Source organism: Phoxinus phoxinus, assembly GCF_949152265.1.
Source record: "Phoxinus phoxinus genome assembly, chromosome: 2".
Classification (NCBI taxonomy): domain Eukaryota; kingdom Metazoa; phylum Chordata; class Actinopteri; order Cypriniformes; family Leuciscidae; genus Phoxinus; species Phoxinus phoxinus.
In genome coordinates this window covers 50,934,261-50,958,117 of record NC_136877.1, presented here as the reverse complement: position 1 = coordinate 50,958,117, position 23,857 = coordinate 50,934,261, and the positions used below count along the sequence as shown (strand labels likewise).

Sequence of the window (23,857 nt, the reverse complement as noted above, 5' to 3'; positions counted from 1 at the left end):
ACCGCGGCACCGTGCGCGTGTGCCTCAAGAAGCGCATGTAATATGTTTGATGGACACAGGACAGAATGGACACAGGAACCCAACAGAACCGTCACGGTGGAAAAAGTGTATCTGAGCATGTGACTGTCTATCCGAGTTTTGTCGAGAGCAGAAGGCGGCACCTAAATTGACGGAGGCGGCCGCCTCGTAATTCTCTCACAAATATTGGTGGGGACAATTTTGTCATTTAAAAATATTGATTGGGACTAGTACCTAGCGTCCCCCCCTAAACCTACGCCCATGTTATTTATGCATGGTTATTCAAAAAACTCAATCTTAAATTTTCTGATATAAGACCACATACGACCAACATCACATATTCCCACAATACTTTTGACTAATGGATGTTGTCGGCTAGAGTTTTTACTTCAAAATGATCTGAAAATCATCCGGGCTAATCGTTCACATTAAACAATAGATTGATTTAAATTTTGTAAGACACTTTTTGTTTGGAAAGGCAATATGCAGGTGGGCGTGAATGATCCAACAAGGTCATGAATAATGTCCTAATTCACACCTGAGGAGACAAAGACCTGCTAATGCTGCATACTAATGAGCCTTTCATTCAGGTGTCACTGAGCCACAAGAAAGAATGCAAAGACAACACACACACACACACACACACACACATATATATATATATATATATATATATATATATATATATATATATATGTGTGTGTGTGTGTTGTCTTTGCATTCTTTCTTGTGGCTATATATATATATATATATATATATATATATATATATATATGTATATATATATATATACATACATGTAGGCTATCCTCTCCCCAAATTTGTCACTAATAAAACACAAAAATAATTTAAAGAGATTTTGTTTGCACCTTGTAAATTAGGTTTTGATGTGGCAGTAAAAACTTTATAATCTATCCAAAATGAAATGTTGTCTTTCATATTTCGTCTGTAACATATCGTCTTTTATAATATATATTAGGGCATATATGTTAATTTGCAGTTTAATATGCTGCTTATACAAAGACATTTTACTTCAACGTATTCAGTCGATTTTTACTCATCTCAGTAGGCAATATACACTGAAAAAAGTGTACAAGGCATGTCATTACTCTAAAGAAGTTTTTATACTTGATCTAAATCAAAACATTTAATTTTCTGTCTAGCCATCAGTGTTAAGTAAAAAAGTTAGGTAGATTTAAATTAAAAGTAAGTCTTGTTAGTGTAAAGTAAATACATTTCTTTAAATTAAATTAAAAATATTGGTTCCCATTGTCACGTGACTTCTAACGTCATCCGTGGTTGTGCGTGAGGACGTTCAGCTTTCCGCCATCTTGTTACACCGCATGGATGAACTCGGCGTGGTAAAACGGGAGTCAAGAAAATTGGTAAGTAATTTTAAACATACGTTTGGCCGTATTATTACCATTATACATGTATGATTTCATAAAATATTATGTTGTAGGCCTACTGTTGTTTTACGGTTAGTATTACTAGTTTGATGGCTCTAACTCGGCTAGAAGGTTTACAAGTTTCCCGACAATCACGATTTGGCTTATGTGCGATCATTATGAAAGTGCAAAGGCTGCTATTTTAATGAAATAGTGCTAAATCAGCGTGTGGAAAGCGGCTCTGTGATCTGTAACGTTAAACGCTGCTCCGTCTGAAAGCACTGCGAGTTTGAGAGTCGCTTACAACGTGCGTGTGTGAAAAAGCAACACGTGTCAAACATCTTCACAAACTAGTAATGTGAAGTGTTCATAAACCTGTTGCCAACAAAATATGTTTAATAACAAGTTTTAAATCACTTTATATCGTCAGTCGAGTGTTTGTGAGCTGACGTGGTGACAGTGAGTCGGGGGTTATGACGCAATCGTTTAGCCTATTTTTACAAAAACGGCTTCTACGTTCTACGTATGAACTCTAGTTCATAGTGCATAAGAGGCTTATATTTAATATTAAAGACATAGACTAGAAAAAAATGTATTATAATAATTTGACAATAAATCCTTAGACCTTTCTAATGTTTTTAGTCATAGGCTGTCTGCATATCAACCGTTTTTGTAAAATAAGTTGTCTGTAAAATATAAATATTATATTATATTGTTATATTTATTCTTAAATACTCTATTTTTAATATTGGAAATTGTAATAGTAATAGCCTATTTCTTATTTTGTTAAATATTTTTATTTAGCAATAATAATCATAATAATTATTATTAGTCATATTAATATAAACAAAATGTTATACACAACCTTTTTATTTGTAAAAAAAATAAAATAAATTTAAATCTCAATTTTAACCAGAATAATAGCAATTAGATATTTTCCCCAAATCGTGCAGCCCTAGTTGTTATTGAAACATAGCATAAAGACTGTTTTGGGTATGCTGGAGTGCGATACTGTACGGCGCCATGCACACTTCAGACACTTTGTGGACATAATGTTATGAAGCTTTATTATTTTGATGATTTTTATTGATTTATTATGTAGCTTGCGTACGCAAGGTATTCGCTCTGCTTGTATGGTCTCTCATTTATGATTAATGGTAACACATATCGTTAGTTTTACATTAAGGCCCAAACACATGTCTTTAGTGTCGTGCCTACACACTTATTTTAACTTCTCTTTGTCTTTTGTAGGATGGAGTACTGCTGAACAACAATTAGGACAGGTTTTGAATAATCCAGTCACATGGAAAAACGTAAGTAATTTGCACCTGCATCAGTTTTGTAATTTATCTTTCTTCTCGCCTGCTCTACCTCACCATTCTCGTTGGCAAGTAACTCAATGTGGAAATGCAAAGATTGTGGTGTCTCCAAAGCCAAGTGTTCTGTTTTTTTAGGCTAGTTCTCAAAGTAAAATAGTTTTTTTCAAAATTCTATTATCTGTTTCTCTTTCATACAGATTAATGGCGAATTTTTGTGCATCACGACCGATTTATGGCCTCTTTGGACAGACAGAGCTCTCAGCTTCTCCAGGTTATTAGGAGCAAAGGTGGAGTCCTCCGTGAAAAAACTAAGGACACTATTAAAGTTATGGATCAGGTATTGGTTGCATGTGAACAAAATGGCTTATGGCAATCAATTTAGTAGTCTTTTGGTCTAATAAAAACAATACATCTTGAACATTTTGTAGAGTCTGGACATAGACCTCAAAAGAGAGAGCCTGCTGAAGTGCCTGATCATGTACCTTGGTGAAGAGACAAGCTGTCTGATCAAAGAATATCAGGTAATGTACAATGCAAACTACTGACATTTTCTCCAACCATGTTTGCCTTAAAGTCATATTTCATTACAGTAATTCATACTGGTTTGAAATGACTAGAGGGCGTGTAAATGATGACAGAACTTTGAATGTGAACTACTCCTTTAAAAGGGGTTGGTTCACCCAAAAATGCATTTTGAACACTGTTGAGTACATTGATAAATGCCTCTGATTGGCCATTTTGGTACTGAACTCAGCAAAATATGTCTGCAATTGTCTACAATGGTAAACACATGGGAGCGTTTGATTGTACAAGTGTTTAAAAGCATTTTCAAAGCCAAAGATGATTTTTTTTGTCATCACTTACTCTACTCTTGTAACAAACCGTACAAATTGTATTTTTATGCTGAAAAAAAATGAAGGTATTTTAATGAAAGTTAGCAACTGACATTTGTGCTCTACATTGACCTCCACAGTAGGAAAGCTAACTAAATTTTGTAATAGTTTCAGATGAAGGGTTTTTTCCCCCCACAGTCCCTCATTTACTCTTGTGTTCTTGTATGTTTTTAGGCTGACCAGAGGGAGGAAGCGGAGAGAGAATTTGAAAAGACCACCATGGCATTTTTTGTGATCCGAGAAGGTGATGCTCTTAGTCGGGCACTGGATATTTCCATTGTCATTGACGGTGTGGAAGTGCTAAATGAGTTGCCCTCTGTTGCATGTGCTTGTGCCATAATGTTTGGATTCATTTATGCACTGAACTTAAAATATCCTGAAGGACTCAAATATACCTTTGAGGCCTTCCAAAAAATAATCATGGACATAGAGAGTAAGCAGATGAGTCGAAGGGCACAGGACCTCTCTTCGAAGCTGAGTAAACTTTTTTTTTTCCTTTGACCCAGCTACAATGTTCTGCTGATGGCAAATTTTTTGAAGATGTTAGACTGTATAAAGCTTTTTATACAAAGTTAACTGTACTACTGTTTACTAAACCTTTGTTTTATCTAGGGTAAGTTAAATAGTTTACCCAAAAATTTACAATTTACAATTCTACATTCCTGAAGGTTTGATTGTGTAGTCAGTTCTGATTGACTGTTCATGGAAAGATTACAGAATTCTGAAGGTTTGATTGTGTAGTCATTTCTAAGTGACTGTTCATGGAAAGATTGGAAACTGATTCTTATGTTGAATTTACATTGTATCCAGTGTGTCTATGGATACTAAAAACTGTTATACAGTATGTGTTTTTATAACAGTAACATAAACATTGTAGAAATGTTTTGACAAAAATTGTCACGTTTATAATGTTTCCATTGTTTGAATGTGTATTTGTATGAGGATACTGTACACATAGTAAAAACAATTGTATTATGACAAAATAAATTGTCAAAAGTTTCATGCTTGACGTCATTAATTTTAGACAGATGATAAAATTACACATTCTAAAAGTAAATGCATTTATTTATATTAAATTAATATTTTAAATTGTATTTGGTTGGATATTTGGTTAGATATAAATTAAAAGAATTAAGTTAATACAAAGAGAAAGCATTAAGACAAAGTATAATTTGAGAGATTTCATTCAACTTAAAATCGTTATTTGATTCAAAGCGACTTTTTGCTTTGGCTAAGTAATGGATAGTTAATTATTTTCAAAGTAAAAATTTTAAGTTGATAAAAAGTAAAGTAATTAGTTGTAACCAGTTGACGCAATTTTTTTACTTTGATCCAATGAAACACTTTTTACAGTGTAGATAGTTTGCTAAAAGCTAAACTAAGGGTTAATTCATTCACACACAGACACGCGCGAGCTGTAGTAAACAACAGCATGCATCTGTGCTGTTCATTCATTCAAACACAGAAACGCGATTAAAATGTCTTTTGCGGTTTGCAGACACCATTTCATATCGCGATTAGAACAAAGCACTTACTGATCTGCAGCTGGATCCGTTGTTAGGCTACTCCAGCACGTTTGAGGTAAAATTTCCAGGATTATCACGATATTATTATTCCTCACACAGCGCCTCAACGTAAAGTAGGGTCAGTGTGTTATCCAGCTGTTGTGGGCGTTGACTGGTTTGCATGTGTTGCTTCATATCATCTGCGTTTGAATAGCAGCGCGCTCTCGATGGGCGTGTCACATTAGCAGAGTAATGAGGTGCCAGAACGATAATGAGAACGGCTGATCTCTCGCTCTTTTTATATAGATTGCATAAACAGAGAATATTTGTTTTAGTTATGAATTAGATAATTTCAAACTACACACTTAAATGATTATAGAGATATATAGCTCATGTCTGAGTGAATAGTATTCGCTGAGTTTTGTTTAAGTTTAGAGACGTGCACTAGAAAAAAAGTTCACGGAGATGGCCGTATTTACTTTCAGCACACCCTGTTTACTTTCTTTATTTTACAAAAGCACAATGTTTTATTTCGATTTTAAGTGAACCCATAAATAAGAAGACATTTAACAGTTTATTTTTTCATATTTCTTAAGCCTGTGTGACAAAAAATGACGGGAGTATTTTAAGTCTATTTTGTTGCTATGTGAAAAAAAACGAGGAAAACGCGCCGGCGCGTTTTTGGTCCCCAGAGGGTTAACAAACCCACACCAGCCCGCCGCCTCTCACCATGGGCAACTCCAGAGTGGTGAAGAGTCCATCTTCTCTCAAGGAGTGTGGTTCCAGAGCCCAAGCCGTGTGTAGAGGTGATTCAAACTATCTCTAGTTGGAACCTCTCAACCTCACGCACAATCTCAGGCTCCTTCCCTGCCAGCGAGGTGACGTTCCACGTCCCTAGAGCTAGTTTCCGTGTCCAGGGATCGGATTGTCGAGGCCCCCGCCTTCGACTGCTGCCCGATCCTCTCAGCACTGGCCCCTTACGGTCCCTCCTGCAGGTGGTGAGCCCACAGGAAGGCGGCCCCACGTCGCTCCTCTGGGCTGAGCCCGGCCGGACCCCGTGGGGGGAGGCCCAGCCACCAGGCGCTCACATACGAGCCCCAACCCCGGGCCTGGCTCCAGGGTGGGGCCCCGGCTGCGCCATACCGGGCGACGTCACGGTCCTCAATTTAGTTTTCCTCATAAAGGTTTTTTTTTAACCACTCTTAGTCTGACCAGTCGCCTAGGACCTGTTTGCCTTGGGAGACCCTACCAGGGGCATATAGCCCCGGACAACATAGCTCTTAGGGTCATTCTGGTACTCAAACCCCTCCACCACGGTAAGGTGGTAGTTCAAGGAGGGGTCAATAAACATTAATTTGTAAAAAAAAGATGCACAATATACTGTGCAACATTAATGCAATACTAAATGCTGCTACTTGTTAATGTCTTTCAAATTCTTTATAGAAAATAAACTGATATTGAACACATTTTGATGTGTTGTTCATAACTGAAAATAAATGTGTCATTTATCTCTTTGTGTCTGAATACAGTATTCCAGAGAAATGTGTAACAAATCATGATGGAGAAATAGTTACAATATTACAAAAATTCACAATAGATACTTGATGTTATATCAGCAAAATCATCATGAATATAATTTGAATATGCAATATATCATCAGCTGTACAAACAGTCTTTGAATTACACGTGTTTCTGATGCTTCACTGCTCTTATTCACTTTAAAAACCATAACACAGCGTAAGAATAATGAACAAACTGATTCATGAATATGTTTCCACTTGTTTTTCTTAAAGTGAACACAGGACTCGTCTTTGTCAATCAGATGAAGAACTGGAGAGACGCTCAGAGTTTCTGCAGACAGACTCACAGTGATCTGGTCAGTGTGAGGAACCAGAATGAGAGTCAACAGGTTCAGAAGTTCATCAATGATAATCACATATCTGGTGATGTCTGGATCGGTCTGTTCAGAGTCAGAGACCCATGGCAGTGGTCAGATCAGAGTAACTCCTCATTCAGAGACTGGGCTCCTGGTGAACCTAATGTTAGAGGAAGACAAGAAAACTGTACAGTGGTTAACCAGACTGCTCTGGGACAATGGGGTGACATCTCTTGCAACAGCCAATACCCTTTTGTGTGTCATGATGGTGAGCGGATCCTCACAAACACACACAATCCATCCATCAGCTCCAGATATCTTAAAGCTCACGCTACATGTCTGACATGACAGATTCCTCCACAGTGTTTGTTCTGCATGTTGTTTTTGATCAGTCTCTCTCTAGTTTTTGCTTGTGGTTTGTTTTGTGTCCAGATAAACTGATTCTGATCACTGAGACTCTGACGTGGCCTGAAGCTCTGAGATACTGCAGACAGAATTATACGGATCTGGTCTCGGTTCATTCAGAAGAGATGCAGCGTCGTGTGGTGAATGTGGTTAGACGTGCGTCTACTGAGGCGGTGTGGTTGGGTTTACACAACTTCTGCAGCATGAACATGTGGATCTGGTTGAGCGGAGAGATCGTGTGCTATCAGAACTGGGCTCCAGGGAACGGAACGACACCGGAAAACTGCAGCCTTGAGAAGAGAAAAGGAGCAGTTCAGTCTGGAGGAGATCAGCGCTGGATCAGCCGTCCTGAGACTCACAAACTCAACTTCATCTGCAGCAGATCTTAGGAGTGAGAAGACGTTTGTGTGTTTACTTACATTCACTTTTTTCATTATTTATTATTTACTTTCATAGGTTTGATTTGTTCTTTAGTCATTTCTGAGTGAATCTACTAATTGTGTCAGTTGTGCTGCTAAATATCATGCCGTAATGTGATCTTATAAACGGTTTCTAACATTAATGTTTAATATTCTTTAGATGTTTTAAATACTAGCATGATATATGTGTGTTTTAAGAATCTCTTTGCATATCTGGTGTGGTGAGGGCCGGTGTCCTGAAATATTCTGTGTCTGAGGTTCTTCACATCTGGACACATTTGCAGATGGACTTGTTTTTCTCTGTGTCTTACATACATATATAATGCAATGTATAATCCTTCCTTATTGGTCAAGCATTACACCGCCCCCTTTGACCAAATGTATAAAAGCTGATGTGCAGAAATAAAGCTGAAGAAGTTTTAAGAACAGAGACTTGTCTCCATGTTCATGACTCTTCCCATGGGCCCATGCATTCATGAGTAAAGGGGGACTGACAATATTGTGGTGGCAGTGAGACATATAGATATAATCATGTTGTTCATGAAACACGTTTGAAGGAGGAATAATTGAGTCTTTACACAGTTCTTCTTCTCTCATCTTATAGCCTGCAGTGAGCAAGTTTACTGCTGCCTTCATCATAGTTGTCAATTAATAGTATTATGTCTCCATACAAGTCAGGAAAATTGTAAACCGATACACTTTTAAAGGCTCTTAAGGTAAAGCAGAAACAATTAACACAAATAATTAAATGTCTTTTTTTTTTTTTTTTGGTCATTTGTGTTTTAAGGATCTCTGTACTTTTCTGTTTCATGTATTGATCATGTCTTTACATTAGAAATGACTGGATGAAAGTGAATCAATGAGCACCAACAGTATCTACCCTTAGCTAAATTAAATATTCCATCCATCCATCTTCTTCCGCTTATCCGGGGCCGGGTCGCGGGGGCACCAGTCTAAGCAGAGATGCCCAGACTTCCCTTTCCCTAGCCACTTCCTCTAGCTCTTCCGGGGGGACACCGAGGCGTTCCCAGGCCAGCCGAGAGACATAGTCTCTCCAGCGTGTCCTAGGTCTTCCCCGGGGTCTCCTCCCGGTGGGACGTGCCCGGAACACCTTCCCGGGAAGGCGTCCAGGAGGCATCCGGAACAGATGCCCAAGCCACCTCAGCTGACCCCTCTCGATGTGTAGGAGCAGCGGCTCTACTCTGAGCTCCTCCCGAGTGACCGAGCTCCTCACCCTATCTCTAAGGGATCGCCCAGCCACCCTGCGGAGAAAGCTCATTTCGGCCGCCTGTATCCGGGATCTTGTCCTTTCGGTCATGACCCAAAGCTCATGACCATAGGTGAGAGTAGGAACGTAGATTGACCAGGTAAATCGAGAGCTTCGCCTTGCGGCTCAGCTCTTTCTTCACCACGACAGACCGGTACATCGACCGCATTACTGCGGAAGCTGCACCGATCCGTCTGTCAATCTCCCGTTCCATCCTTCCCTCACTCGTGAACAAGACCCCAAGATACTTGAACTCCTCCACTTGAGGCAGGAACTCTCCACCAACCTGAAGTGAGCAAGCCACCCTTTTCCGACTGAGGACCATGGCCTCGGATTTGGAGGTGCTGATTCTCATCCCAGCCGCTTCACACTCGGCTGCAAACCGTCCCAGTGCATGCTGAAGGTCCTGGTCTGTAGGGGCCAACACGACAACATCATCCGCAAAGAGCAGAGACGAAATCGTGTGGTCCCCGAACCTGACACCCTCCGGCCCCTGGCTGCGCCTAGAAATTCTGTCCATAAATATTATGAACAGAACCGGCGACAAAGGGCAGCCCTGCCGAAGTCCAACATGCACCGGGAAGAAGTCTGACTTACTGCCGGCAATGCGAACCAAGCTCCTGCTTCGGTCGTACAGGGACCGGACAGCCCTTAGCAAAGGACCCCGGACCCCATACTCCCGGAGCACCCTCCACAGGCCGCCTCGAGGGACACAGTCGAATGCCTTCTCCAAATCCACAAAGCACATGTGGATTGGTTGGGCAAACTCCCATGAACCCTCCAGCACCCTGTAGAGGGTATAGAGCTGGTCCAGTGTTCCACGGCCGGGACGAAAACCGCACTGTTCCTCCTGAATCCGAGGTTCTACTATCGGCCGTAATCTCCTCTCCAGTACCCTAGCATAGACTTTCCCGGGGAGGCTGAGAAGTGTGATCCCCCTGTAGTTGGAACACACTCTCCGGTCCCCCTTCTTAAAAAGAGGGACCACCACCCCAGTCTGCCATCCCAGAGGTACTGTCCCCGACCGCCACGCGATGCTGCAGAGGCGTGTCAGCCAAGACAGCCCCGCAACATCCAGAGACTTGAGGTACTCAGGGCGGATCTCATCCACCCCCGGCGCCTTGCCACCGAGGAGTTTCTTGACTACCTCGGTGACTTCAGCTTGGGAGATGGACGAGTCAACCTCCGAGCCCTCAGCCTCTGCTTCCTCAATGGAAGACGTGACGGCGGGATTGAGGAGATCCTCGAAGTATTCCTTCCACCGTCCGACGACATCCCCAGTTGAGGGGAATTAAATTAAATTAAATATTGTTTATTGTTAACTCTTTTCCCACCAGCATTTTTTATCATTTTCACAAAATTTTCATGACCCCCAGAATATTTGTATGAATATCTGAACATGCGATATATAAAAAAGCCGGAAATTTCCGTTAATGGCGGGGAAAGAGTTAAAGGAGTGAAGATTGGGTATAAAACATCTAATCCTTTTGTGCTATACATATATATAAAAAAAAAACATGTCAAAAACAGCAGCTCAAATCAGCAATCTCTTGACTGTTTCCCAACATCACAAAATAGTAATTAAATAACAAAATCCAACACGCATTAAATCATAATTCAATAATATTGAGGTTGCATGGCTGTGGTTAGGGTTAGGGTTCAATCTTTGAATGAAGTCTTTGAAGGTTTGCAGCATCACAGCGACACAAAGTCCATCCCATTTTAAAGGCTTCTTATGCGGCCTACAAATGCGTCTTTCTTTCCCCGGGCCGTGAAGGACAGAACGAGCGGATCCTTCACAGACTATCCCAAGATTCATTGCACACCGGTGACTAGTGGATTCTTTCAAAGAAAATGGCGGGTTGTGCTTTTGTGGAAACCAATGATTCACGTTCAAATATCAATATTGTGTTTTAAATTACTCAAATAGCTTGTTGTTAATGTTAAAAGTTATAGACTTTTATTAAAACTATTACTAAACTAAACTAAAAATGTTAAAATAACAGGCTAAGTTTCGTGATGTCACAGATCTGAGCCATACTTGCTCGGCTGCATTTGTTAAGTGATGCGAGGCAAAACTTGCTCTAACATTTAATTTTGTTTAGAGAGCAAAGAGGAGATGCTCAGATTATTAAACTGAGGGTGAAAATTGTGATTTATTCACTGAGGCCAGACATTCGTACAGTGTGGCTTGAAGATAAAGCCAACAACCATTTCATAATAGACACATTTAACCATAGTGCACATAAGGAGTCAAATTAGCCCAAACCTAGAGAGATCACAACAATAAGACATGGTGTATGCAAATCACAGCAAACTGTGTCTGATTGAGTTAAAACAAAATGTGTGCATCCAATGATTTCTGGTGGATTTTGTGTCTATCTTGTTGTGTCATCTAAGATCTCAGTCCGTCACACTCAAAATGAGATTCACCTAGTAGTCCACAATACACACATAATCCACAAATCTAATCCAAGCAATGGTAATAATTCACATGATGGTAACAAGTTTATCAAAACTCAAGCATGGCTGCCACTGATAGTTGCATCGCTTGACTCAGGACATCATACAATGCAAACTCAATCAAACCAGAATAAGGCTTAGATGAACGTAAGAAAACACCAGTTCCTCATCAAGGGCATCAAATATGAAAAATGTTGAGATTAAAACTCAATCACCACCTTCTTTACCACACACTCTCTTAAAAGAAAGATAGTTCATCCAAAAATGAAAAATTCCTGAATATTTTTCTCACACCAAACCCATCCAATATGTGTATGACCTTCTTGCCCGGCAGAAAATAAGTTAGTTTTAGAGGAAAAACATTCAAAGATTTTGTTTCCAAGTGAATGGCGCCCAACCTGGGGAATTTTTGACAGTACAAAATCCATATTTAGGGCTTCAAAGGGCTGGAAACACTCAGCTGGCGAATAAGGGTCTTCTCTAATGAAAAGATTCCCCATTTTCAGGAAAAAATTAAATACATACACTTTTTAAAAATTGTGAATGCAAATGAAATTAAATGAAATGAAATGTTTGTTTCATTCAAACTCGAAGCCGGAGGGCAATCTCTCCCAGAAAGTACAAAACGGTCTCATACAAGTACAAATTATGACCTATGAAGTTCCAGGAAGTCTCTTATATGGACAAATTAATCCAACAAACACACGGTTGCGACTATATATTGTTTGTATATTGTTTTTCAAGCAACACCGGTTTATTTTCATATCAGTAAATTATAAACAATGCAGTGCAAATTCCTACAGATACGATTAGTGAAAACATAAAGACACACAAACACACCAGATATATGCAAAGATATTCTTAAAACACACATATATTGTGTTAATAGTTTAGACATTCAAAGAATAATCATTGGTGTTAGAAAACGTTGATAAAATCACATTATGTCATGATAAATTAACATCGAGAAATAAAACAGAGACTTTTAAAACACAGTTAGTAGATTCACTCAGAAATGACTAAAGAACAAATCAAACCTATGAAAGTAAATAAGAAAAATAGTGAGGAATCAAAACAGTGAATGTAATTAAACAAACAAACATTCACACTTCTTCTCACTCCTAAGATCTGCTGCAGATGAAGTTGAGTTTGTGAGTCTCAGGACGGCTGATCCAGCGCTGATCTCCTCCAGACTGAACTGCTCCTTTTCTCTTCTCAAGGCTGCAGTTTTCCGGTGTCGTGCCGTTCCCTGGAGCCCAGTTCTGATAGCACACGATCTCTCCGCTCAACCAGATCCACATGTTCATGCTGCAGAAGTTGTGTAAACCCAACCACACCGCCTCAGTAGACGCACGTCTAACCACATTCACCACACGACGCTGCATCTCTTCTGAATGAACCGAGACCAGATCCGTATAATTCTGTCTGCAGTATCTCATAGCTTCAGGCCACGTCAGATTCTCTCTGATCAGAATCAGTTTATCTGGACACAAAACACACCACAAGCAGAAACTAGAGAAAGACTGATCAAAAACAACATGCAGAACACACACTGTGGAGGAATCTGTCATGTCAGACATGTAGCGTGAGCTTTAAGATATCTGGAGCTGATGGATGTGTAACACAGGTTAAATAAATGTACTTATTTAATTTATACACCATTTAGTGATAAGATGTCCCCTTAATAAAAGTCGATAAGAGATTAAAAATTAAGAATATTAAGAAAAATATGCGAATTCATTCTATAATAAAAGCTCAGTGATCAACCAATGAGAGCTCTTTGTCATTCACGCCATGGGTGTTGACGAGCATGCGCGATGACAGAAGAGACGAGCTTAATTGAGAGGAGCAGACGCAATCTGATCGTCGTGATCCATTTGATAAATCTTAGATTAAAAATCTTTGATAAAGTATTAAAGTTGAGATTTAATTAATTTGATGCATTCTGAATAAGAAGCCGACTGCATAGAGGAATACATTCTACTTGTTCACCGACACCATTTTATGATCACGCACGTCTGTAGTTGAGGTGCGTCTGTATGAGAGCAAAAGAAAAATCGATCACAATGAGTTCACCGTCGCCATTGTTGGCCACGTGTCTGTATACGAAAGAAAGCTATTGATTCAGAGGCCAGGTTTTTTCTCTCTCCTTTGTTTTTTCCGTTTTCTTTTCTTTTCTTTCTTCTTGATTTTGTGGAGAAATGATGACTGCACGACCTTCTGTAACATCCTGTAGACTCCGTGTTTGATGGCGAGCCAACCAAGTTTGTTGAAAGAGAAGACATCACGTCGTGGAGAGGAGGCCGATATCCTTTCCTTGAGTTTCCAGTGTTACTCATTGGAACACGACAAATTTGATTTAAAGAACTTAAAGAGATACTTGAAGTTCTTTCTTTTGTTATATATTATTTGTTTTTTTTTTTCTTTCTGAGTGTTGAACTGACTATGTGGGTATATATTTGAAAACACCGACAAGAGTGCACTCGTGGTGGAAATTTTCATAGTCAGTTTTGTTGTCTATTGTATGTGATCTTGTCATTTTACTTTCTTTTATCTTCTTGACTTTTTATTATTTTTCTTCCATGTGAAAACAATTATATTTCTATTTCTAATTTAGACTTGTGTCTGTGTGTTACTTCTCGTGATAACCCGCCGTCTCCTTAGCGCTCCCTATTTCTTCTGACGAAATTCAAATCTATCTGTATTATAATAATAAAATAAAAAGCTACTCAATTATTGCTGATAATCCAGACCAGTGCTACAGATGGATTGTGTGTGTTTGTGAGGATCTGCTCACCTTCATGACACACAAAAGGAAATTGGTAGTTGCAAGGGATGTCATTCCATTGTCCCAGAGCGTTTAGTCCAACCACTGTATAATTTTCATTTCCTCCTAAATTATTAGGTTCACTAGACTCCCAGTATCTGAAAGAGGAGTTACTCTGATCTGACCACTGCCATGAGTCTCTGAACAGACCGATCCAGACATCACCAGATATGTGACTATCATTGATGAACTTCTGAACCTGTTGACTCTCATTCTGGTTCCTCACACTGACCAGATCACTGTGAGTCTGTCTGCAGAAACTCTGAGCGTCTCTCCAGTTCTTCATCTGATTGACAAAGACGAGTCCTGTGTTCACTTTAAGAAAAACAAATGTAAACAGAGTCATGAATCAGTTTGTTCATTATTCTTACGCAGCTTTACGGTTTGGAAGTAAACAGGACCAGTGGTGGAAGCATCAGAAACTATACAGATGTTGCATACACTGAAGCTTCGAAGCGTGTATCGAGTAAATGCAGTCCATAAAAATGCAGTCCATAAATGCAAATGCAGTCCATAAGCAGTATTGCTTTCAGAGAAACAACGATCAACGGAAAACGAAGCCTCACTTTCTTTTCAGTCACATGAATGTTTCACTTTGCGTGTCGGAATGTGTTTGGAAAAGTTTTCAAGTTTTTGGAAGCATAAGTCCACTTACATTTTTTAAATTTATTTATAAATAAGCCTATAGCCTATGTTACATGATCATATATTCTGACACATAAACAACATAGAAACCACAAAACAATTAGACCACCATTTACTTGCATCAAGCAACGTGGTATTTTTACATTTACATTTATGCATTTGGCTCTACGCTCTACTGTTTGAGCTACAGGAAAGCTTTTTATAATTAGTATTAATATAATCGTTACATTTAAGTTATTGCCAAACTTTAATATGTGAATTATATCATCAGAAAACTGAACATTAAGTGTTGTCAGGCTTTTATTTGTGCTTAATAGATAAAACACAGCGCTGTGCACTCGGGTTTACGGCTGCTATAATTTTGACCTGCCACAAGATGGCGCTGTTTTTGACACACTTGATGCTTCAAATCTTTTCCCGGATCAATCAGGGGAAATTCTCAGTGCTTCACGAGGCTTCATTTCTCCATCCCTGTCAGAAACACGTGTCATTCATAGACTGATTTTGCTGATAACTGTTGCGACAAACTGCTGGCTCGCCGCTCCCAGCCAGACTGTGCCAGGTGAAGTTGATCTGTTCAATAGCAGGATAGACACAGGCTGTGCACGAAATCACCCCTAAACCCTTATATAGGGCACTCTTTGAGGGAACAGCAATATGTAGTGGTGTGTGCAAAATTCAGTTTTGTATTTCACTGCATCTTTGTGCTCTTAAAGTGGTGTTTGTATTTGTGTTTAAAGGTGTTTCACCTGACTGATCGACTGCATCAAACTTTTTTTAAATAAAAAAGAAAGAGGGCAAAAGTGTGGTCAAAGAGTGAATTATTATTGTATTGTAATGTGGGAGAGTTCTGCACGCTGAGAACCTTGCAAAATATTGAGGAACTTTAAGTAACATTTTGTGAATTTTCATGACAATTTTATTGCAACTTTATATTTCTCTATTATGTCACACATTTCTGTGAAATACTGGATTCAGACACAAAGAGCTGAATGAGAGAAACATCAAACAGATGAAGATGTTAAACTGCATATTAATGTTTGTAACTAGTCCTTAGAAATGTGTCAGTAAAAAAAAAAAAAAAAAAAAAAATTGGGATTGAAGACTTATAATTGTATAAATTATAAATTTATTACCAAATGATCATTGTTCCAATAATAATAATAATACTAATAATAATAATGTTACTGTTTATCTTTATCTTTTCCCCCCCCCCTTTTTTTTACATTGCAGTGGACAAAGTGTCTGTGAGTTCCCTTACCGTTCATCAAAGAATGACGTTTTTACGGGTTTGTGTTGAGATCCTAAATCACGCAGCTCAAAGCGTTCAGATTGTTAATCACATACTTTGTAGCTAATGATCACAACACATGTCTGAAATGTTTTATTCATTTTAAACATCTTAAAAGAAGTTAATTTCTGAGAATTTCAATCATCAAAAAAAAAATGATTATATTATATTTACTTTCATACATATGTCATATTGAAATTTTTTTCTCAGGACAAGAGTTTTGTACATATATATCATTCAAGATGTGTAAAGTTATTGTATGTCTATTATATGTTGAAATTATATGCATTCATTAATTAATTACAATTTATTTTGCATTTATAATTTACAGTATAATGTTTTGATGAAGGAAATTATTCTCTATGCTCTATAATAGCAGATTCCCACATCTGGTTATCAACACCAAAATATCAACATGTTCAATATCAAGATATTTTCTATACAGAAGTTGAAAGTGTGACAAATATCCACAGTCTCTATAGGCTATTTATAAGCACATTAAAAGGTAGCTGCATAGTATTGCATTAATTCTGTACAGTATATTGTATATATGGTGCATTGTTTTATAAATTAATGTTTATTGAGACTGTATGGAGTTGCACTTACTGTTAGATGAACTGCAGATGAAAGTCAGGCTGTTACTACATGGATAATCATTCCATTGTCCATTTCTCATCACAGCACACTCATCTCTGCCATCAGGTTGTCCAGATCCCCAGTTCAGATAGAGCGCAGGTTCTCCTGAAGACCACTGCCATTTATCAACACTTGTCCTCTCCAGCCCAATCCAGATATACTGAACACCTCCACCATTCACACTCTTCTTCAGCTCGATCATGTCGTTCATGTTGTCAACGGTGGCCAGATCTGTGTAACTCTCTCTGCAGTGTCTCTGAGCTTCAGTCCAGTTCTTCCTCACGTTTATAAAGTGATACTGACGCTGAACACATTCAGATACGGAGCAGAGAGCTGTGAAAGAGAGGGTTTGATTTAATGCTTTTCATAACAGGGTCAAACCTGATGAATCTATAAACCATAAATAATACAACAAACACACTCACCAATGAGAAGAAGAATTAAATATAGAGTTTGGTCCATTTCTGAGGAAGAAACACATTGAAAAACTCAGACATCAAACATTCACAGATTCGTTTTGGAGTAAAATATGACATTTTCAGTCAGTATCTCAACAGCAGAATGAATTCACAGTACACAACCATTCAGACAATATGAACATCTGAAAGTGTAATTTTGTTTGAAGAATGAACATGTTCTTACTTTAGAGGTCGTGTGTTTCTGTCCTGAGTCTGATGTTTCTGTCTGCAGATTTAAACTACGTGATTATTATATCTGCTCTCATCCCTCATTCAGCTCATCACATCATTTGTTTATTACTCTGAAAACCCCTATTTCATATTTTACTTCCTCTATATTTGTGTATTTCCAACTCTTTCCCCTTATTTGCATCTTGAAATCTTGCCAGTCTGTATCAGTGTATGTTAATATGGACCTTAATCAGAATATTATAAACATACTGAATGAACATTCACAATTTACATTTGAACATTAATAACTAAACAGCTGCTTTAATGGTATTGCTGGACTGTATAACTAGTGTGACATCCCTGTTCAGTTTGACGTGTTTGTGTTTCTCTGTTTTGGTAAATTTTCATCTGTTTGTGTGTGAACTGAACAACACACTAATGATCTGATTGATGAGTGTTGAGTTCATTAGTGAAGGTGGGTGCGGGGTTGAGGGGTTCAGGGATTGAAAAGAAAAATATTAAAAGAAAGGAAAGATATTTCCCTTTTTTTTTATTGGTTTTTGGGAAAAAGGGATTTTTCTTGGCCTTGTTTCTTCTTTTTCCCTTCTGAGTGTCACGGTTCATGGTATATGTGTTCTTATAAAACGGATAGTTCCGGTCCTTGATTCTGATTGGTTGAGCCGTTGTAAATTAATCAACACACACCTGTGACCGCATTACATTAGTATTACTGCGCAACTGCCATTTGAGATCCTTTAAAACATTTCAGTATTACTGCGCCAAAGTGTTTCAAAAAGAAGATTTTGTTGTAAATTTTGACTTAATGGGTGGTCTAAGCGTGGATGAGTGGTGAAAACCAATGGACAGGACAGAGAAAGAAGATAAAAAAATGAAGCAGACACTCTGAAATTAATGAGAGGGAAATTGAAGGGCTGGAAAAGTCAAGAAATTAAACTGGGACCATTAAACAGACTATGTGGTCTGTTCGCTGTTTTCAGAATTGGTGTGCCGAGAAAGATCTGGCTATTGATTTTAAAACAATAACCAAAATTGACCTAAACTAGGCTCTCCGTCAGTTGTATGCCACCCTGAAAAACAGGAAACCCTACGGTTTCAGCAGTTATGCCGGCCTACGTGCGGGACTTAACCGTTACATAAATGATCCAGCGATCAGCCAATCCTGGTGTCTGTTGAAAGATATCGAGTTCATCACTAGCAACAAAGTTTTCGTTGGAGTGGTGAAAAATCTTCGCAGAGAAGGACGTGACAAAACATCCCACCATCCAGCGTTAACGGAGGCAGACTTTCAGAAAATCAAGCAGTCTGCAGCACTGAATCCAAATACACCGGAGGGTCTTGTCAACAGAGTCTGGTTTGATGTACAGCTGCATATGGGACACTCAACACTCATCAGTCAGATCATTAGTGGGTTGTTCAGTTCTCACACAAACAGATGAAAAGTGACCAAAACAGAGAAACACAAACATGTCAAACTGAACAGGGATGTAAACTGAGTTATACAGTCCAGCATTAACTTTAAAGGTGCCATGTGTAAAAATTGAGGTAAAAATATCCAAAAAATGAGCTACACGCATCAAAAGAATGAGAAGAAATAAGGGCAATGATGTCATTCAAAAAATGTCAAGTTATAGTGCTGCAGAGATATCAACCTCAATTAGCATTAGCATTACTAGCCACGGCCCGACAGGTGTCGTAATACCAGTTTCGGCCATGGGAGGCGGTATGCGGGCAACATAACCACCAGCCAACCTGCAATACACGAATAACTCGCACAGCTTGTGGGCGTTCTTGAACCTGATGTCTATCGTGTGGAAAGTACCATAGACAGTAGGAAAGTACAGCCCACTACTTCATTTCAATTCAGGGAAGAGAGCGGAAGGATGGCTGAAGCCTTTGGCAAGAGACCCCTACAACCACCGCGCTCTGAAGCACAAATCAGATCAGATAAGAAAAGGACCGCTCGTCACGGTCCGGGCTCGAAAGCGCGGGGGACGGCGAGCGAACTGCAGCGTATAGCCCTGTTTTACAACGTTCAGCACCCATTCTGACACGCCCGGGATCGCTCCCCATGCTTTCGCACGCATAGCTAGGGGCAGAATGGTCTCCGTGTTCTGACCGCCGCGCCGCACTGCGCGGGTTGGAGAAACTGAAACGGAGGTATCAACACAGCGCGCGCGCCCTCGTTGTCTGAAGAGTGCTGCTCGCTGACGACAGCAGCCGCTGTTTCACATTCAATGACTCGGTCGCTAAGGACGGAGAACAATTTGTGGCGCGAACAGGTCATTTGTAGCCTACTGTATCTTTCAACAGTGTTCGTGTTTTTTTTTACTATAGTAGAGATGATCGGTTCACGTGCGCTGTCTGATGTTTACTGCATCACTCGACAAGGAGAGGTTGGGTAAAGTAATAATTACAAGAGCTTCACGGTTATCAGATACAAGCATTCAACGGCCCTGTAGTATATATATATAATATAGATTATTTGTGTTTGTGCACGTGATATCAGGAAGCAATGTAATAACGTTACCTGTAATACACACATGATAGCGATGCGCAAATCGAGTGTGTGTGTGTCACAAATCATTATTGTTTCTTCAACTTATTAAAATATCTTACTTTACTGCAACTATCTGTTTCTGCTTCTTTATCATATTTATAGTGTGTGATTTATAAAATACCATATCCTACATCACATATTTTGATATGTGAGGTATACTGCCCCCATCTGGTATGGAATGTGGAGTATGACTTGATTTTTTTTGCCAGACAATTACACATGGCACCTTTAAAGCAGCTGTTTAGTTATTAATGTTGAAATGTAAAGTATGAATGTCCTTATGCATACTCTTTTTTTTTGGTCCATATTAACATACACTGATACACAATGAGGTCAAGATGCAAATAAATCGAGAGTTGTACAAATCCAATATAGAGGAAGTAAAATATGAAATAGGGGTTTTCAGAGTAATAATCAAATGATGTGATGAGCCGAATGAGGGATGAACTCCTGTAGACTGTGTGCATTTGTCTGTGGATCGACTGTTTTAAAACTTATATGGTAGTTTCAAAGCCCCTAGACCTCTGTTGTCATGAGGACATTTCAGTTTTGACAATATGGGACCTTTAAAGCCCGCTGTCCACTATCTAGCCGGGATCATTTAGATGCAGCTTTGTCACTTCACCAGGCGAGGTCGCTGTTACTGAAGCTTCGAGTAATGAACCCATTTTCAAAACAATTCTTCTGAGTGGTTCAGCGCTTCACCAAAGCTTCATTTTCCCATCACTAACTTTGAGTTAATGAGATACTGCAGACAGAATTATACGGATCTGGTCTCGGTTCATTCAGTCCAGATGCAGCGTCGTGTGGTGAATGTGGTTAGACGTGCGTCTACTGAGGCGGTGTGGTTGGGTTTACGTCACTCCTGCACTGTGGGCCTCTGGTTCTGGGTGAGCGGAGAGACCGTGTGCTATCAGAACTGGGCTCCAGGGAACGGCACAGGAGACGAGGACTGTGTGTCTGCAGTGAGATCTGGAGCAGTCTGGAGGAGATCAGCGCTGGACCAGCCGTCCTCAACACGACACACTCAACTTCATCTGCAGCAGATATTAGGAGTGAAAGGAAATACATACCTTTCATAACAAATGTATGCATTCTCTTCCTTTATTCTCATTTGTCTCTTGGTTTGTCCTCAGTAGGCAGTTGTACCTGAGGGTAGTGATGGTCGCTTTTGATTTACGATTTGTGAAGCTTTGAAACCATTGTAAATCACTTGTTTCGAACCAGTGATTCAGAATACCTATCAAGTGCTGCAGTTATGCCATGTCATAAATCCCGTAGTTATGAGATGACAACAAGTGACGCTCTGGGAATTATGTGTATTTATAGCAACACTACACAGCAGAGTCCCCAGTGTTAAATGAACTCCCCTCAGTGTTCATATGTGTCCACAATACAGGGTGTTAAAATAACACTGAAGCAGTGTTGAAGGTAATGAGATAATTCAATGATTAAGTGATGATTGACAATTAATGGTTATATCACGTGAAACAACAAGAACAGTAAAAAAGAGCAAAAACACAAGACCTACAACTGACTTCAAGCCATAACACATTATTGCATTTATTAATAACCAGTTTGACTCAATTTATGTCATACATCTACAAAAGTTCTTGACAATTAACAAAACAGAATTTCGTTTGAAATCATTAAAGGCGCGTCTTAAAGGTCCTCATATTGTACACCTTCCTGAAGTTTTATTTTAGGTTTTGATGTCCTTAAGAATATATATTTGCGGAATACGTACCAAAAAACATCTCAATATATATTTTACAGATCCTTTTTCAGGAGCTCTGCCAAGAACAGGTTGATTTTGGCCTGTCTACTTAATATTCATGAGCCTCTCTTTTGATTGGCCTGTTGTTTTCTGAGTGACTCTCCATTGGTGACTGAAGGCGGTGACTGAGTAGTTCTGACATCACATTTATAACGTCACAACGGCTTGTGAAAAGGCACGGCTACTTTATGTAGACTGTGTGCATTTGTCTGTGGATCGACTATTTTAAAACTTATATGGTAGTTTCATAGCCCCTAGACCTCTGTTGTCATGAGGAAATTTCAGTTTTGACAATATGGGCCCTTTAAAGCCTGCTGTCCACTATCTAGCCGGGATCATTTAGATGCAGCTTTGGCACTTCACCAGGCGAGGTCGCTGTTACTGAAGCTTCGAGTAATGAACCCATTTTCAAAACAATTCTTCTTAGTGGTTCAGCGCTTCACCAAAGCTTAATTTTCCCATCACTGACTTTGAGTTAATAAAACACATTTGTTATAGCCAGGTCAGCTTTGATGATTACATTCTGATTCAAAATTTATTTTTTAATTTGTTCATTTTGCTGTGGGATCTCAAGCTGTGAAATCACAGGATTACAATCACTAATACTAAAGTTATAGATCAAGCATATAATCCGAGATTTAGACTCTGGATGACATCAGTGAATCATGCCACTACTTCATGATCATGTCATCATCAAACCATAACCAGGTTATATTTTCTCTAGCAATAACAAAAGTGCTTCACGAACACAAAGTTGAGGCAGCCGGAGAAAAACTAACATTAAAAAGTGAAGGGTCATGAGTCAAACTAAATCAAACACTGATCATCATCATGGTGACATCAAACCAAACTATTATTTTCAATAAAACATCAACATCTAAACCTCTGTTAATTCTCAATAAGAACTTCTGTAGACGTCTGACAGAAATAAAGTCAGTCTGGTCAGTAATAAGTGAAGCTGGTAACGCTGTTTGTGGAGTTGTTCAATCCTCTGCTGAGATCTTCACAGGTTTAATGTCTTCTTCTCTCTTCAGTTGATGTAATGTAAGGCTGTGTCTGAAGTCAGTTGTAGTTCTTGTGTTTCTGCTCGTGTCTTTTCCTGTTCTCTTCTTTCCTTCAGTGATTGTGCTTGTTATCACTTAATTATCTCATTAACTCTGACACTGATTCAGTTACTGTATATTGAACATCCAGTAGTGTGCACACTGAGAAGTGTTCATTTAATCTGGGCTAACCCATGTGGGGTCTACATGAAAACTGTCTGGGCCCCAGTAAGATAGCCCAGGTCAAACCCATCTGAGCTCCTCATGGCTGTGCTGGCTGGGGAGTGTTTTCAAAATCATTTCGCAAAGCAATTGGTTCAATTGATTCAAAGTTTCAAAAAGCTTTGTTTCTTCCATCAAAAAAGACAGACATCTTCTGCTCGTTTGTTTAAATAGTTGAAATATATTCTTCAGTAATCTGCTATTGAGCTGTAAATTGTCTGTTTTCCTCCAGTGTATGGATTTCTGTTGATTCATCAGTGTGACTCCTGTGGGTGTCTGATTCATTTTAAGAGCCTCAACCGCTAGAATCACTGTTTGCTTTTACAAACACTTCCTGTCTTTTTTTTTGGTGTTTACTAACTTAATAATACTAACTAAGAATTAATTTAATTTTATGAGGGGTTGAAGGGCATCATCTACTCACCATTAAATATACTGTTTTATTTTTGTTTTATCATTAGATAATTAATGTAACTGAATTGACCATTCATAAGCCCCGCTCTTCTTAGTTACTGTTGCTACAAACTACTGTTGCCTGGGAAGCTTTCGCGCCTGGCACGTCTATTACAGTGTGTATGCACCGGTGTCAGACATTCCCAAGCAGATCATTAGTCATTTTTTATATGTTATAACAGCTTATCCATAAATCTTGTGGA

At 39.1% G+C, this 23,857-nt stretch overlaps 3 protein-coding genes across 3 annotated transcripts in view; 2 read left to right on the top strand and 1 right to left on the bottom strand.

The window, feature by feature from the left end:
- LOC306992573 (uncharacterized protein) overlaps nucleotides 1-23,857 on the top strand; it is an 868,003-nt gene that overhangs the window by 223,186 nt on the left and 620,960 nt on the right. The window lies entirely within an intron of this gene.
- Nucleotides 1,328-4,617, top strand: LOC306994516 (uncharacterized protein). The gene is made up of 5 exons (XM_079605063.1): nucleotides 1,328-1,403; nucleotides 2,658-2,719; nucleotides 2,923-3,062; nucleotides 3,154-3,246; nucleotides 3,793-4,617. Exons 3-5 carry the CDS (start codon nucleotides 2,958-2,960, stop codon nucleotides 4,117-4,119), a joined length of 525 nt encoding a protein of 174 aa, XP_079461189.1. The 5' UTR covers nucleotides 1,328-1,403; nucleotides 2,658-2,719; nucleotides 2,923-2,957; the 3' UTR covers nucleotides 4,120-4,617.
- LOC306994514 (C-type mannose receptor 2-like) lies at nucleotides 12,263-17,653 on the bottom strand. The gene is made up of 5 exons (XM_079605061.1): nucleotides 17,595-17,653; nucleotides 17,378-17,416; nucleotides 16,923-17,285; nucleotides 14,351-14,695; nucleotides 12,263-13,036 (listed from the first exon to the last, which is right to left on the bottom strand). The coding sequence occupies exons 2-5, from the start codon at nucleotides 17,412-17,414 to the stop codon at nucleotides 12,675-12,677; spliced, it is 1,107 nt and encodes a 368-aa protein (XP_079461187.1). The 5' UTR covers nucleotides 17,415-17,416; nucleotides 17,595-17,653; the 3' UTR covers nucleotides 12,263-12,674.

Coding starts and splice junctions, on each gene's coding strand:
- LOC306994516 (XM_079605063.1), top strand. CDS start 2,958: ATGGCCTCTTTGGACAGACAGAGCTCTCAGCTTCTCCAGGTTATTAGG. Junction 3,063..3,153: donor CTATTAAAGTTATGGATCAG/GTATTGGTTGCA, acceptor AACATTTTGTAG/AGTCTGGACATAGACCTCAA. Junction 3,247..3,792: donor GTCTGATCAAAGAATATCAG/GTAATGTACAAT, acceptor GTATGTTTTTAG/GCTGACCAGAGGGAGGAAGC.
- LOC306994514 (XM_079605061.1), bottom strand. CDS start 17,414: ATGGACCAAACTCTATATTTAATTCTTCTTCTCATTG. Junction 17,286..17,377: donor TTTAATTCTTCTTCTCATTG/GTGAGTGTGTTT, acceptor TCTCTTTCACAG/CTCTCTGCTCCGTATCTGAA. Junction 14,696..16,922: donor CATCTGCAGTTCATCTAACA/GTAAGTGCAACT, acceptor TTTTTCTTAAAG/TGAACACAGGACTCGTCTTT.